Source organism: Ruditapes philippinarum, unplaced genomic scaffold (assembly GCF_026571515.1).
Source record: "Ruditapes philippinarum isolate M1 unplaced genomic scaffold, ASM2657151v2 ctg9152_1_1_1_1, whole genome shotgun sequence".
Lineage (NCBI taxonomy): Eukaryota > Metazoa > Mollusca > Bivalvia > Venerida > Veneridae > Ruditapes > Ruditapes philippinarum.
In genome coordinates this window covers 21255-38039 of record NW_026858539.1, presented here as the reverse complement: position 1 = coordinate 38039, position 16785 = coordinate 21255, and the positions used below count along the sequence as shown (strand labels likewise).

The following is a 16785-nucleotide window of genomic DNA, read 5'->3' as shown; positions in this document are numbered from 1 at the left end:
CTGAGCTTTTTTCGACATGACAGGACTGGATATAAGTTGATTAGATGAATTTTCCATTAATTTTGTTGTAGGTCTACACCAATAACTTGTGTGCAAAATTTATAGTCATTTGTTAACTACATGTACATTTCTCCAGAATGATTATTGAAGCATTACCCAAAACTGGAAATCTTTTGTAAATCTTTCACTCAAATTTAGCTAAGAATAGCACAAAAATACAATTTTTAATTTATTTCAAGAATATTTCTTAGATATATTTTACATATCTTACTGTTTTAAGAGCTCCAGCTGATCTTAGTAAGAAATTCAAATTTAATGTTTTTAGGTTGTCAGTGGAGTTACTTTAATAGCACATTTAAGCCCCTTTGATTATTGTTGATAATAAAGAGCAATTTATATACGTGCAAGCTGCATATTTAGAAACTAGAAATGTGTTCATATGACACAGATGCCCTAACATTGCACCATTTTTTTTCCAGGCCATGGATGGACAGCATGACAAGGACAAATCTAAGTACAATGTAGTTAGGCCATAACAAATTTCTTAACAAGAGGCTATGTTCTGTGTTTTGTAAAGAGGGTGGTCCATTCAGTCTTCAAACTTTTAGGAATACAGAATTCCAGACATTTTACCAGACATAATTTTGACGTCCATGTGGTGAAATTTTACCTTTATTAAAATTCCATAAAGTATAAACATAAAAAGTATGTACAGTACAGTTCAAGAGTAGTACATACAGGTGACTTGAAAGCCACCATGTATTACATAATAATGCCTTCAGTCTCTTACAATACAATCACTAGTAGGGAACGGGAAAATGAGGGTATCAATAAAAGGTGGTAGTTAAGATATTTAACAATAACTTAATCATTTAAAACATTTAATAACAATGTAAAATACAGTGATACAACAAAATATAGTCAATTAAAATAAGATAAAACAAATAAATTGTAAAACTAACTAAAATTTTATGCATAATAAAAAAAAACTAAGATACAAATAATATCATCTAATCCTCAGTTACTATTAAAATGCCCACTTTTTTCAGATGATTAGTCTGAAAAATAAAAAGTAAAATAATGCCTCCTAATTGCTTAGATATAAATCTTTTTATGTCAAGAGAAATTTAATACAGTTTTATATTCTCCAATAAAATGAATTTTGAGAAAAAGTACAATCATGTATTAATAACTATAATTTCGGTTTAGGTTAGCCATACATTTTGACCTCATTGCAATCATAGATTTGAATCAACTACATAACACTGACAGGCAATTTATAAAATAGTGATTCAGTTACTGATAGGTAATTAACCTAGTGATTCAGTCACTGATAGGTAATTAACTGTTCTAGTGATTCAGTTCCTAAAAGGTAATTAACAAGTGATTCAGTTACTGAAAGGTAATTAACTGTTCTAGTGATTCAGTTCCTAAAAGGTAATTAACAAGTGATTCAGTTACTGAAAGGTAATTAACTGTTCTAGTGATTCAGTTCCTAAAAGGTAATTAACAAGTGATTCAGTTACTGACAGGTAATTAACTAGTGATTCAGTTACTGAAAGGTAATTAACTGTTGTAGTGATTCAGTTCCTTAAAGGTATTAACTAGTGATTCAGATACTGACAGGTAATTAACTAGTGATTCAGTAACTGACAGGTAATTACCTAGTGATTCAGTTACAGACAGGTAATTAACTTAACTAGTGATTCAGTTTCTAAAAGGTAATTAACTTAACTAGTGATTCAGTTATTGACAGGTAATTAACTGTTCTAGAGATACAAAGACTCACTGGCAACTAACCAAACAAGTTATTCAGCTACTGATAGGTAATCAATTTAACTAATGATTAAGTTACCAACAGGTAACTAGTGATTCAGTAACTGACAGGCTATTACAGTAACTGACAGGCTATTAACCTTGTGATTCAGTAACTGACAGGTAATTAACTAAAGTAGTGAATCAGTGGCTAGTGGGTGATTTTCTAAACTAGTGATTCACTTACTGTTGTGATTTAGTAACTGACAGGTAATTAACTAAAGTAGTGAATCAGTGGCTAATGGGTGATTTTCTTATTCAGTTACTGACAAGTAATTAACTAGTGTTTCAGTTAAATCAGTTCTCCTTGTATGAATTTCTGATAATAAGTTCCGAGAATCACTTTTTAGCAAAATTTTTATCTTGTTACCATAACAATCTATTGCTAAAATTTATTAAATCAAAATCTATGTTGCTATATTACATTGACTAACATTATTTATACAACTACTTTAATCTGACATAAAGGTCAACAAAACGCTTTAAGTACAGTTAAATCATCTGACAAGGAATTTTACCAAATGTTTTTATATACATGTATCTATTCAAATCATATTATCTTTTCTTCATTTAAATAGCTCAAAACAATATTTTATATGTTATATTTGTATCTGCTTTAACCATACATATTTTCAATACACACAAACCTAACTTCCTGAGTTTGTAAAAAAATGTTGACGGTCTATTTGTTGAACATTTAAAATATTTCTTAAAATATAAAAACGATATCGGAACTAAAACAATCAATCACTATGACAATCATTTTAACATTTAATAATGTGTCTTATACACCACTTTGTTGTTTTAAAAATTGTTCCATTACATCAATTAAATGTTTTTAGAACATCAATTATCTATCTAATTGGATATTTATGAAGTCACTAATAATCTCTCTAGCTCTATATATAGCAAATATCCTCTCTGAAAGTTAATCTTGCCCTGGCCGTCATCTAGCATTAACTTTTTTCTACCATCTTCAAAGAGATTTTGAGATAGCATAGAGGTGAGATTTGGCACTGATTTTCATTGATAAAAAAATTTCATCCAAAGAACTGCCCTCCAGTTGACAGAAAAGATCTTTTGGGTGCAGGAACTGGCATCATGCCAGGACGACCACTGGTACCTGGTCTACTGGGAGCCGCTGAACTCTTATACTGGAACTGATTGAGAGAAGAACCAGACGAGGTCTTTGAGAACCAGCCTGAACCCCCAGAGCTGAAGTTACAAAAATAAAAATATCACATAAAAATCAAATCATTGTAATCAGTATCTATTAAGGAATAATTGAATTTAAATGAAAAGCCAACTAAAAGCTTTTTAAATTTTACTAATATTTTGGACACTTTTGAGGCTAAATACACATGTAAAAATAAAAATACAACAACATCAAACAGCATTTTTTTTATGATCAGTCTTTATTGCTTTGTGCCTGGCTACAATTTGCTAAACAAATATTTTGCAGTTGTATAAAAGAAATATTAACATGACAATGTTTCAGCATAGTCATTATCAATTTAAAAGCACAAATACTTTGAAAATTTTTTCTTACTTTCAGGGGTGTGCAATCCCATTTTAATTGAATTAGTGTAAGATTTATTTATTTCAAACAGAACTGACTAGGATGTTATTGTGGTAATACAAAATGTATATAAAATATAGTGTACCTTGTTGTAGTTGTAGAACTTGCAGACTTCTTTTTACCATATCCTCCTTTACTTGCAGCCTTACCTGTTGTTGCCTTCTTCTTACGAAAAAATGGCTGGAAAATAACATGTTACAATATATACCTTTATGTAACCAAAATCAGAAAGACAAGAGAAATTATAATCATAATATATTTTGAAATTGTACATTTGTTTACAACAGATGATTTTCTAAAGCAACAATCCACCTGTCACTGGTGAAGTAGATGATCTGTGTATAAATCCAACTATCAGTATGAAAATCATCTTTTTAGTTCAGACATTAAGATTATATTTAATCAGTTCTGTCTCTTGTTATCAAATATTTTAAGGTCTTTATTAAAAAGTAGAATACACATCACAAAACTAACCTTTTTATTTCCTCCGCCTCGACTTCTACCCCTGCCACGCCCCCCTCGTGAGTAATTTGATGTATTAGAACTAGGAAAGTAGTCGGAGGTTGTAGATGTTAACCATTCTTCAGGATCACTATCTTCAGTAACCTGTTCTGTCTCTTGTAAAGCTAGTAAATAAATCAGAAACAAAAACCTTAACTACAACTTGTACACATTACTAGCATTTTTTACTCTTCTATTAGTTCATACAAATTTATTTTAGTTTGATTATGTTGAAAGCTTATTACTCTCAAATCTGTTCCTGGAACCAACCAGTACTAAGCAATTAGTTTAAAGTTTCTTGCTCACGGAAACATCGACTTGCCCCTGACAGGGTGTGAAACCAGACGGCCAGTAATCAATTTCCTCTCCTAAATTAAGACTAGAACTATCACTAAATGTGATTAATACCCCCACAAGACTGCTTCGGAAATGAGGATGTTACTAGTAACAGAATATCTTGTAAAAGAATTGAAATATAGAGTTATGGTTGTGGGCAATTAAAGATAGTTGTGGTTCTTGTATATTGCATTTCCTTGCAATGTGGTTGGCCATTGATGAAGTTTTATTGAATTACTCTGTAATAAGTCCAGAAAGACAAAGAAAAGGAACAAAGGGCAATAACTCTATAAATACTGTAGATGGAGTTATAGTTCTTGTGCACTGCACTTCCTCTTTTTGTGCTTGACCATTGTATGAAGTTGTTTTGAATTTCAACCAGTATGTTTTAAGTTATGCTCCAGACAAGGAAAAGTATCAAAGGGCAGTAACTCTGTATTTTGTCAAAATGGAGTTATGGCTCTTATGCACTGCACTTCCTTTTAATGTCCTTGACAACTGTATGAAGTTGTATTGAATTCCAAACAGTAGTTTTCAAGTTATGCTCTGGACAAGGAAAAGTAACAAAGGGCAATAACTCTGTAATTTGTCAAGATGGAGTTATGGTTCTTGTGCACTGCACTTCCTCTCAATGTGCTTGACCATTGTATGAAGTTATATTGAATTCCAACCATTAGTCTTCAAGTTATGCTCCGGACAAAAAAAAGCAATGGAAAAGTAACAAAGGGCAGTAACTCTGTAATTAGTCAAGATGGAGTTATGGTTCTTGTGCACTGCACTTCCTCTCAATGTGCTTGACCATTGTATGAAGTTATATTGAATTCCAACAATTAGTCTTCAAGTTATACTCCGGACAAAAGAAAGCAATGGAAAAGTAACAAAGGGCAATAACTCTGTAATTACTTTAGATAGAGTTATGGTTCTTATGCACTGCACTTCCCCTTACTGTGTTTGACAATTGTATGAAGTTGTTTTGAATTCCAACCAGTAATTTTCAAGTTATGCCCCGGACAAGGAAAAGTAACAAAGGGCAATAACTCTGTAATTAGTCAAGATAGAGTTATGGTTCTTGTGCACTGCACTTCCTCTCAATGTGCTTGACCATTGTATGTAGTTATATTGAATTCCAACCATTAGTCTTCAAGTTATGGTCCGGACAAGGAAAATGCAACGGACGTCTGGACCGACCGACCAACCGACCACCGGGTGACTCCTATATACCCCCCCAAACTTCGTTTTTGGGGGTATAATAACAGTAAGATCACTATAGTAATGTGAATCGGATGCTGTCCATTTGTATGTTCTATTCCTGACAACAACTTTTAACATTTCACTAAGGATTAAAGAAAGAAGTTTGTATTTGATATTTACTAGGGATGGCAACAAGTACCAATTTCAGTACTTGAGTACTTGCTAATTTTTCTGATTGAGTACTTGGTTACTTGGACGACTTTTAACATAATCATTATACAAAACCAGCTCAAATTTTCTTATAATAGACTCACTTTGGAATTAAGAATATTTTGGGTTTTTCCCAGCAAATACAAACAAACTTTACATTGACAGCTTCAAAAATAAGCGCAACAGGTTGAAAAATCTATTGTGACCGGTAGTTTTCTGTGAAGATGTAATGGTAGAAGTTTGTTTATGCTGGGGATTATCTTGGAAAAACCCGCATTTTGTCGAGTTTCGGATAACATCTATTAAAGATACATATTGTGTACGAGATTTTGTTACTTACCGTTAATTAAAGCAGCATAATTATTGGTGACATTGAGGAACCGCTCTGCCTGATATTGTCTCAACTTGTTCATCGTCATTCCCTCACATGTCAACAACTCCGTCTCTGTTGTTGGTAGTTTCTCCGACATTACACGTAGTAAGTTGTGCGAGAAAATGTTGAAAAAGTTTATATGTCCTGATTTCTCCCTCACTACAAATAAATTGTAATAGTAAATGTGTTAACAAAATACTACATCAACCCTTTAAACTAAGAAAGGTAATACAAAAGCATATGTTTCCCTGTTAAGATAGTAACTGGTTAACAAAAGTGTCCACTATTTTTGCACGTCTTCATTAAATACAATCATATTATAGACAAACTATTGAAATAAGCAAAGTAAGGAGCTGTTTAAAGTGAACTGTCTAAATTTTTTACAAATGTGAAGTAAAATTATTATAGCAACAATATCAATAAGATTTTTATTAACTAAAACAAAGTAAATAAATGATCTGAAATTTTACACACAAGTTATTAGCCCAGAATGGCACACAAGCATCAAAACAATATTTCCAGTCTCTTTAATAAATTATAAATATTTCTCAACAATTGATTCAAATCATCTTACCTATTTCTTCGGCTAATGTTTTCAGTTCTTCATAACAAGTTTCTATCAGTCTTGCCTTCTCACTGACTGGTTCAGTACCAATCTTTATTTCCTTCTTCTTACGGTTCTCCTGTACTTGTAACTCTATCTGTGGTCATTAAAAATTAATGAAGTAACTTACATTATACCAATAGCCATCATACTTATACTATAGAATGATCCTCATCAGAAAATGTAAGAAAATATCATTTCTGATTGATTTGTAACCAAACAGGCTAACCAATAGCTCCTGTCTAAGGAAAGCACACATTGTGTTTATTTACTGTTTTATTCATTCAAATTTTTTTGTTTTTCAAAATAAAATATGTAAATAAATATCAACCCGAGTATTGTGTGCAACAAGAATGGCTTGAAATGTCTCCTACAAGGGCAAAGGACATGGAAATTCCCCTTCTTACATGTAATGTTCCTTAAAAAACAGAAAGTGAGAGCTCTGACACATGTTCATAGGTGACAGATGCCACCACAACATGCACCATATATTGGCATATTTTACTGTTACTTTTATATGGTGTTTATAGATATTTATAAGTTTTAAGGCAGCAATATAGTGCATATTTGAAATTAAGAACGTAAGAAGTACAGAAAATATTAGGACATCTGTGTCCTATGAAAACATGTCTACTTCTTAAATGTTGTATAGGAAATTTGGGGCCAATTTATTTTTTAATTCTTCTAAAAACTAAATAAAGAAAAAATAAGAAATGCTTTATATACATGAATTTTACTTCAGCATTGTTTTCCTTAAATTTTTATTGTTGAATGCTATACTGCTACTAATTTAATTTGTCAAGACTTTAACAAACATATTACACTTTTGTCTCCTGTCATATATCATACCTTAAGCTTCCCATTCAAAACATCCTGAGATTTTCTACCCAATCTGATGTAACATGCAGTATGTTCCATGGCAGTGATTTTCAATTCTTCCATCAGTACACCATCGATGACAAGTTTACGTAACAATCTATCAGCATCCTGTCTACTATATGCCGAGCCTCGACCATGCATGGGATGTTTGTCATGACCAGCCTCTGTGATTTTACTGTTCTTTGAACCTGTTTTATAGAACAAAATGACAACTTACTAGCTGATAAACATAATAATTTTTGACCTTATTTAATATCTTAACCAAATTTTCTGTACTAAATTTTTTTACACAATGTCAATTCAATCACTTATCATGTCAACATACATGTGTAAAAATATTGACAGGTTATATGGCCCTATATAGATGATATAAATATAACCCAGGCTGCTAGGTGGGGATTATACTGCAAACAACCATTTATATACTGTCATATAACCTGTAAAAAATCTTTATAACCAATTCAAAATATAGCAAACTTTTTTATTAGGAAAACTTGACAGTAGCCATGTATATAAAACTATATAAATGTCATGAGTATCCAATGAAAAGTAATATTACAAATGTGCAGTATCAAGAAATATAATTATTACCTTTAAACATTTCCACAAAGTGTATGAGTGTATAATCACTGTTTCTCCTGGTTGAGGTAAGATCTTTCACACATCGTATAATAGCTTTCACATCTTCTGTTACATCTCGTAGTTTAAATGTCTCCTGAAATAGATTTCATATATTCGAACCATCAAGATTAGGTCTCACTCAAAAATATGCTAATGTACGTGTATAATGAAATACACAACAACTATCTGATAACCAACTTAAAAGTCTTATAGTAATTCTAAATAATAATCTTGATTCATGCTTAGTGCAAATGATTGAAAGAAAATGATTCTATGTAGTGACTTCATAGAAGTCACTAATTTTGTATTTTTGGTTTGGTTTTACATCACATCAACACAGTACAGGTAATATGGTGACTTTCCAGCTCTAGTGGTGGAGGAAGACACAAACAGGCACCTGAGTAGAACCACTGACGTTCCAAAAGCTAGCTGGATAGCCTCCTCACATGAAAGAATTCAAAGTATCTGTCAGGATTCAAACCCATCAGGTGAGGGGCAAGTGGTTGAAGTCAAGGACCTTAACCACTTGGTCAAGGACACCCCAAGTGACTAATTACAGGTATGATATAATGTATTTAACCTTTACTCCACTGGAACCAAGTGTGTAGCTTTTGCCACCAGTATAGAAACAGGCCAGCCTGCATACCAGTTTCCATGCAGTCTGACCTAGCTTTATACTGTTGGCAGACTTATTTTAATTCTTCATCTTGATATCCCTAAAATTGACAATAGACAGTTCCCAGTATGGAAGCTGGACATGTCCATTTAAGAAATACAGCTCATTAAAAGGTTACAATATCAAAACTTGTTGTCTTCTAGAAAAACATACTGTATAAGTGGTTAAGTTAGCGATGCAGAAATATTGGCGTTTTTCGCAAACTGACAAAAATCGCTAAAATTTCCTCAAGTGTAAATATCAACCAACCTGTCATTCATTTCAATTTGCACGATTCACTGATGTTTCCTCATGCGAAATGTCTGGAATTTAAAATTTGCTAACTTTTCGACATGCGGAAATATCAACATATACAGTATACATGTACCAGTATAATTACCTTTGAGACACAATTATCACATATAGCTTGTTTAACTTGACTGCACTGAGTTCTGTCAAACCCCATCTCTCCAAAATAAGTGAGAAGTTGAGACCTGCGACAGTCGGCTACATTCTCACAGTATTGAATCATCCTGAACAAGTTGTCTATATGAACACGCTTGGACTCGTACGTAGCACTCTGATCCACTGTAATTATATATAAATCTTGTAACCATAATGTTACCACATGCACTACAATAATTTATTATTGTACCATACACTAATGAACTATTATCATATTATATCAATCAATTCAAAAACATTCACTTTGCTTTGTTGTCCATGACTACATTCTACAATTAAATGCTAGAAAAGCATATAAAACATTCATATTTTTTATTAATTCATCTTTCTTCTTGTGGTTTCATTTCAGTTGTTTTGAGGTTTTTCCTTTCTTAAGGTTTATTTTTTCATCAGAATCTCATATATATGTTTGGAATATTTAAGAATTCTGTGCTACAACAAAATATAACTCATGAAATACTTTAATACTGTCAAAACAGCAGAAAAGCGTACTTTAAGTTGCTGCTGTCAACAGAAGCATTCATTTCAAACAAAAAACGAAAAGAAAATGACCAAGCTGCTTTAGACGTACACTTCAACAAGCTACAAGAAACTTTAAAAACATTGACACTATTCATTTATATAGATATATTTGTATTAACGCTCAATAGTTAACTATTAAATATGTAACATACAGTGAAATATGATTTTAAAAGAGGAAAACAGTTTCAAATTTAAAATATAATTGATTTAAACTGCCTACTTTCTATGATTCTACGTAGACGTTTAACATCCTGGTATGTGTACAGTAGTATACAGTATGCTAGGAGACCGTCACGTCCGGCACGACCCGCCTCCTGGTAATATCCTTCCACAGATTTAGGTAGAGAGTAGTGGATCACGAACCTGACGTCCGGCTTGTCTATACCCATACCAAAGGCAATCGTTGCACATATTACCTGTAACACAAAAACATTGTAACATACGACATTTATCTGTATCTTTATTCTAGAAGTATCAATTCTTTTGAAACTAAGTATCAGTTGTAAGTTGAATTAATTTTAAAGTGCTCCTGATCACATTATGTCATCTCTTAGTGGACAAATTTAACAGTTTTATAATAAATGTTAAACCATCACATACTTCACAGGGCAAGAATGTAACTTCTTTTGTAAATTTTTGCTAGTTTTAACATTTAACTTGCAAAAACTAAAATGAACTTTCTGATATCTTTAATTTTTTTAACCATTTTTTATCCTTTAAAATTGGCAACAATTTATGTATATATTTACATTTTATGCCTTTGCTTTTCTCATATTTTGTTTGCTTTGTAAAGGTTTGCAAGTGTTAAATAAGAGCCCTAATTAATCTACCCAAACTGCCTAATTGATTTGCCTATACTGACCTTACATCTGTTACCCTGGATCCATTTTTCCTGTATCATAGTTCTCTCTCCATCCGTCAGTCCAGCATGATACGATACTGATAATATACCTGCTTTACTTAATGCCTTCGCTACATCATCACATTCCTTCCTGTAATTTTAACAAATGCATATTATCTTTTAGTACAACAAGCTGGAGTAAAAGGTACGCCTGGGTTTATACTTTAAAATAAACCTTCTATTGACTTTCTTTGATTCTAAACAACTAATCTATAAATAAATATCAGAAATTGGTTGGTTTACACACTGGTTTTAACATATTTTAAGTCGTATATTGGCATTTCGGATAACTAACCAGTAATTATCAATTTCTCTGCAAGTGACCAACTACTTATCTCACATAATTTCTGAATCAGCCGTGGGAATCAAATGATTCAATGTCCAAGATCACTTGTAATGGAATAATTTCACCATGACCGAGGATTGAACCAGTGACTCCTGAATTACAAATCAAAAGCTCTATTTAATGTGCGAAGTAGGAGGAAAAAGCAGTAGTTAAAGGATTTTTTTATTTTTCTTGATGGAATATGTCATTTAATAGTCAAAAAATCCAAATGAAGCTCTAATTCAAAGATATTTTCTGTCAAACCTGGACGGCTATATCTTATGAAATGAAGATGTCATGGCAAACTTGAATTGTATGCAGACAAATAAACAGAGAAGACAGAAGCAACATGCCATAATTGGTCAGTCCATGTAGGGGCAGGAAATAATATTAAACAAACATTTGCTGTACAAAGATTAGTTTACCTTGAAAGACAATAAACAATTCCACATTTCCCAGGGAAATCATCTTTGATCATCTTAATGATGTCATTTGTAGCTGTTGAAGGTTTCTTAGGTCGAACTTCAAACTTCAGATTTGGCCGGTTAAAGCTTGATGTAAACCTGTATACAGAAAAATTATTAAAGTATTTAATTATATTCAAATGTATTAAGTAATTGAAAACAAGAAGAAACTAACTTTCAAGAGACATTGCTAATACCTTGTTTTACTTCTACCTGAACTGACTGAAGTAAATTCTCTTCATTCTAAATCCAGTCTCTAACAATTTAACACTACAAAAAATTGGCTTTGCATACTTTAAAACAAGAAATGTGTCCATAGGACATGAATACCCTAACATTTCACTTTTTTGTCATTGTCAGTCAATGGACTGACAGTGTGACAGAGGGATGGACAAGGGCCATTCTATACTCCCCCCCCCCCTCCCCCACCAAGTAGTGGGGGCATAAAAACTACATCCAAAGAGAAGTTATTACATTTAACACTATCTGAATTCAATGAAGAAACAAAAGTACAGTCAATCTTGTAATAAGAGACCGCTCAAGGGTGAGGTCAAAAGTGGTCTCTTAATAAAACGGTCTCTTAATGCAAAACTAGGTTTTCCAACCAATTTTTCACGGGTCATAGCATGAACTAATATCAATAAAACATAACCAGGAAATGAAACAGTTTAAAAGTTTAATATTTTTATTTCATCATATATTCCAACATTCTTTGAAAATTAAGACATTTACATATAAAAGATCTGATATGAATTAATAAATTTATTACTTTATTTTAATAATCTGTTTTAATGAGTCAACAACATCAAGCAATAAAGCTACAATAATAACTTTTTTTCTACAAAAATTACATTTGCTACATTGGAATTGTGAATAATGTAGCACTATCCTTTATTTATAACTTTTAATACAGTTCATGGTAACCATCTCTTTACTTGAAAAAGTCACTAATCTTTGATTGCTTTGTATCAACCTCAGCTCTACAACTCACAAAACTGTCCTGTAAAGTCATTATGCTTTCGAGCCATTTGTCTTGACCTTTGCTCAATGCTAATTCTTTCAATTTATACAACATCTCATTTGCATCACTCATACTAATAATAGCACCTGTCTCTTGAATATCATCATTGTCATCATCATCATCATCATCATTATTACTGTCTCTGATTTCTTTTATCATATCCCGTGCATTCCTATCCCAGTTAACAGTGTTTAAGTCAAATGTTGGAACTGCTTTATCAATGTCCACTAAGTCACTAAATGTACATCCAAACAACTCATTGCTCAGTCTTAGAACTGCAAGTGGCACCTCATCATCATCATTATCACTTTTATCATCACAGTCAATATTATCTACCTGCACATTGAATTGAGTGAAACCACATTTTGCGAAACACTTCTGAATAGTAGAAGCTTCAACTTCTTTCCACGACCCGTTTATCCAGTAGATTGCGTCAAGAATTGATATCTCCCTAAGAATTGTGGAACCTACTTTATCACTATGTTCCATTTGACTTAGAATGTATTTAAGCTGACGACTACGGTATTTCAGTTTGAGGGTTTGAATAATCCCTTGGTCCATGGGCTGAGCAACAGACGTAGTATTAGCAGGAAGAAATACTAACTTGATATTGTCTAAAGTCACCTTGGGATGAGCTGGAGCATTATCCAAGAACATGAGAATGTGACGACCTGACCTTTTCATCTGACGATCAACCGATTTCAGCCAGTCTATCATGAGCTCGGAAGTCATCCATGCCTTCCTATTGTTTCTATATGTAACTGGGAGTCTTTCTGGTTTTATCCTGCTGAAACATCTCGGTTTGGCGGACTTGCCTATCACTAGAGGCTTAAGCTTTTCACCAGACATGGAAGCACACAATGCTACCGTTATTCTCTCTTTAGAGCGCTTCCCACCGGCTAGCTCATCTCCTGCAATTAATAATTAATACATAAAGACATACAGCAATAAAAAATTTTACATGTGATTGGAATTTGATTTTATAACTTTTTTAAATTTAGTGTGAAAAATATGTAAAAATAATCAGTGTTGTGCATTTGATTTAATCGCAGATTTAGTTATGTAGAACTTTTAAGATTTAAATATGGATGGAAATTTCATCTATGTTGGTTGAATAATGGTTTAGCTTTTTTCAAATACATTATCAGTGTCCGAGACATTTTAACTCTTATTTTAGATATAAAGTTGGGAGGAGTGTGGTATAGATAAAGTTTGATAATTTTTTTCTTCTTTTTCTAAGATAATAATTTTAGACCTGCTAAAATCATTGCTTAGTAGATATATTTTTTGTTTTACCTTTCAAAATGGTAGGACTTCCTGGTTGTATCTCTGTAGAATAACCCTGTTTCGTCCATGTTGAATATGTCTTTTGGATGGTATCCAGCACAGATATTTGGTAGCTTTGACTTCCAGTCATTCACAACATCATTGTCAACATCTCCCCTTTCACCAGACATAGTCCCTAACACAATATTATTTCTCTTAAGGAAAGACGCTAACCACCCAGTTGATGCTTTGAATGTTTCAACACCCAACTCTTGAGCAAATCTTAGAGCTTGTGCCTGCAGAAGCGGACCAGACACAGGCATTCTTCTGGCGGTTACATCTGTAAACCATTTGAACACAAGGTCATTTATGTCCTCATTTCCAGTTGTGTGTCTCAGACGTTTTCGGTGCCCAGAAACGTTATTTTCCACATCCTCCAATACTTCCGCCTTTCTTTTCAGAATGTTTTGTATTTGTGTTTTCCCAACACCTAGTTCATCGGCTATTTTTCGAGCACTTTTATTTTTTGACAGTTCCAATACACAGACGCGTTCGTCCAAAGTCAGCACTTTACGTTTCGACATTATTTTACAGTAAATAATCCAAATGTTAGCTATTTATCACTGTTCACAAAATAATCCAATTTTTATACGACGTATTATTAATTTGTACAACACCGACAATATGTTAAGATGTAAATAGAATATGCTCATGAAAGTCTACACAAGGTTAAATTACACAGAGCAGAGGAAAAAAGGCGGTCCTTCACGCTAACCGTAAATAGAAAGCTTAATCGTGATTGGCTGCATGCGGTCATTGAAGGCCGTTTTAATTAGTCGATAATGCATGGTTATTACTTTACAGTTTTTAAGCGGATGGCAATTAGCACTTGTTTACAGACGTTCGCACCTATTGTATGTCGACCTTTATTATACAAATTAGTGACAATTTGTGATATATTATTATTTTACGGTCGCTTAAAGCAAAAAAGATCAATAAATTTGCCGCCTTTGAATGGCCGCTGGTCGCGTAAGACAAAAGTCGTTGAGCACAACGCAATTATATAGGGATTATCGACGGGAGGATTTCAAAATGGTCGTTTAGTACAAATGACCGCTTAATACACGTGGTCGCATGGGCAAGATTGACTGTATAGGAAAAGGTTGTAACTCAAATTATGCCATTTCATCGCAGAATAAAATTCAAAACTCTAGCAAAAGAGCTGCTTTCTTACAGTTTGTATGTACAAATATGTTTGTCTTTTGTCTTTTCTTTGATATAAAAAGAAGATAAATTCACCATTTAGGATCTTTCATGTGAAGTTGATGACAGATATCTTTTCTAACTCTCATTGTGGCTGTAGCAGTAAGTGCCATCAGTGGCACACCAGGAAACTTTGTCTTTAATACTCCCAACTTCTTGTAATCAGGGCGAAAATCATGTCCCCACTGAAATAAAAACATAGCTTTAACATTGTAAAAGCCAACAATTAATTTATTTTGATGACAACATGTTCATAATAAACTACCATAAGTTTATTTCTAGGAAATTAATTTCATCCAAAGCTCTCTATAATACTTAATAGTTACAAGTTACTCTTTTTATCTAAATACAATAAATGTAGACGTGACTTGAAGCTTATCCATCTATAGACTGTTAACAGAAACACTACTGGAGATATTCTTATATAAACAAAGATGGTAACAATACACATGTTGTTCTTATTCCATCCTTGTACAATATGCATTTGAATTAGAATGTGTATGCTTTGATCATGCAGGAATTCCAGTAAAACTGGAAAGTAACCATATAAATGACCTTTACAGTTCTGCTTTCACTAAAAAAAAAACCCTACTCTTTATTGTAAATTGAATCATTCTTTTGCTATATCATTAATATCACATACTTTGCTAAATTTGCATAAAAGATTTGAGTTAAATTATGAACAATCTGATAAAATTTTAACAGATTTTAATTCCAAAGTACAAAAATTAAGTAGTAAATGGTACCAAATCTGAACTGCATGACTGACATAAACATAGTTGACATATTACAGGCTGGCATGACTTTCCAATGAAGGCATACATCTGTTATTACTGGCCCTTGCTCTAAGACATTAAGATGTAACTATTCATCTTGTAAGGGCTTTTAAATCAACACTTACCGAACTGACACAGTGAGCTTCATCTATAACAAATCTATCCAACACTTTTCTACTGTACAGGTTCTCTAAAACACTCAATAACTTCTCACTTGCAGACAGCTATAAATTAATAAAATATATAAACAAATTATAAATATCTTTATTGCAGAAGTCATCAAATAAATACATAATACCTTAAAAATCTTGTTCTGCTTTCAATTCATTAAATTATTTTCATATTTAATTATTTACAGGTAATTTCAATAGTCCTTACTCTGCATTATTCTTTGTGGCCTTACACTTTTAATTCTTTACAGTTTACAACTTTAATTCTTTATGGTCTTACACCATTATATTTTGTGGCATTGCATTTTCAATACTTTATGGCCTTACATCCTTATACTTTGTGACCTTATGCCATTATACTTTTTGGCCTTACAACTTTATACTTTGTGGCCTTAAACCTCTATGGCCTAACAACTTTGTAGTTTGTGGCTGAGCACCTATATTCTAGAATTTGAGTTTTACATGTGACCTTTTTTTCTGATTCCAGACAAAGATTGGTTTGTTTAAATTCACAGATATATCAATGAATGTATAATACATTTCTATATAAAACATACAGTGAAGGGTAACAACTAACCTTTTTTTTTTTTTTTTTTTTTTTTTTTTTTTTTTTTTTTTTTTTTTTTTTTTTTTTTTTTTTTTTTTTTTTTTTTTTTTTTTTTTTTTTTTTTTTCTGGTGTAACATAAAGTAGCCGTATCTCCGGCACTCTCTTGTATAACTTTCTGTAAAGCATGTCAGCTTCACTAAGACTTACATCACTGGACAAATGCCCTGCTGGTACCTACATTTATAAAACCATCTTTATATTACCTAAATATTACCTTATAAAAATGTATATATTACAAAA

General features: G+C 32.4%; 3 protein-coding genes across 3 annotated transcripts in view; all 3 read right to left on the bottom strand.

Moving 5' to 3' along the window:
• Positions 1–864: 864 nt before the first annotated feature.
• LOC132753541 (recQ-like DNA helicase BLM) overlaps positions 865–16785 on the bottom strand; it is a 32935-nt gene continuing 17014 nt past the window's right edge. The window contains exons 10-23 of the mRNA XM_060744017.1: positions 16608–16719; positions 15893–15993; positions 15028–15176; positions 11403–11540; positions 10614–10743; positions 9972–10167; positions 9165–9352; positions 8080–8203; positions 7459–7676; positions 6580–6706; positions 5973–6164; positions 3869–4020; positions 3480–3574; positions 865–3030 (exon numbers count right to left, since the gene is read on the bottom strand). Of these exons, the coding sequence (XP_060600000.1) occupies positions 2856–3030; positions 3480–3574; positions 3869–4020; positions 5973–6164; positions 6580–6706; positions 7459–7676; positions 8080–8203; positions 9165–9352; positions 9972–10167; positions 10614–10743; positions 11403–11540; positions 15028–15176; positions 15893–15993; positions 16608–16719 (2097 nt within the window). The 3' untranslated portion in view covers positions 865–2855. The remainder of the gene's footprint in view (positions 3031–3479; positions 3575–3868; positions 4021–5972; positions 6165–6579; positions 6707–7458; positions 7677–8079; positions 8204–9164; positions 9353–9971; positions 10168–10613; positions 10744–11402; positions 11541–15027; positions 15177–15892; positions 15994–16607; positions 16720–16785) is intronic.
• On the bottom strand, positions 12252–13380 carry LOC132753542 (tigger transposable element-derived protein 6-like; the record flags this gene model as incomplete). The annotated part of the gene is made up of 1 exon (XM_060744018.1): positions 12252–13380. A coding segment is annotated over one exon (1008 nt), but the record flags the coding sequence as incomplete, so codon positions are not given.
• LOC132753543 (tigger transposable element-derived protein 4-like) lies at positions 13378–14877 on the bottom strand. Its single transcript, XM_060744020.1, has one exon. The coding sequence runs from the start codon at positions 14310–14312 to the stop codon at positions 13755–13757; it is 558 nt and encodes a 185-aa protein (XP_060600003.1). The 5' UTR covers positions 14313–14877; the 3' UTR covers positions 13378–13754.

Excerpts from the sequence above, each read along its gene's own strand:
- LOC132753543 (XM_060744020.1), bottom strand. The coding sequence starts at position 14,312 with ATGTCGAAACGTAAAGTGCTGACTTTGGACGAACGCGTCTGTGTATTG.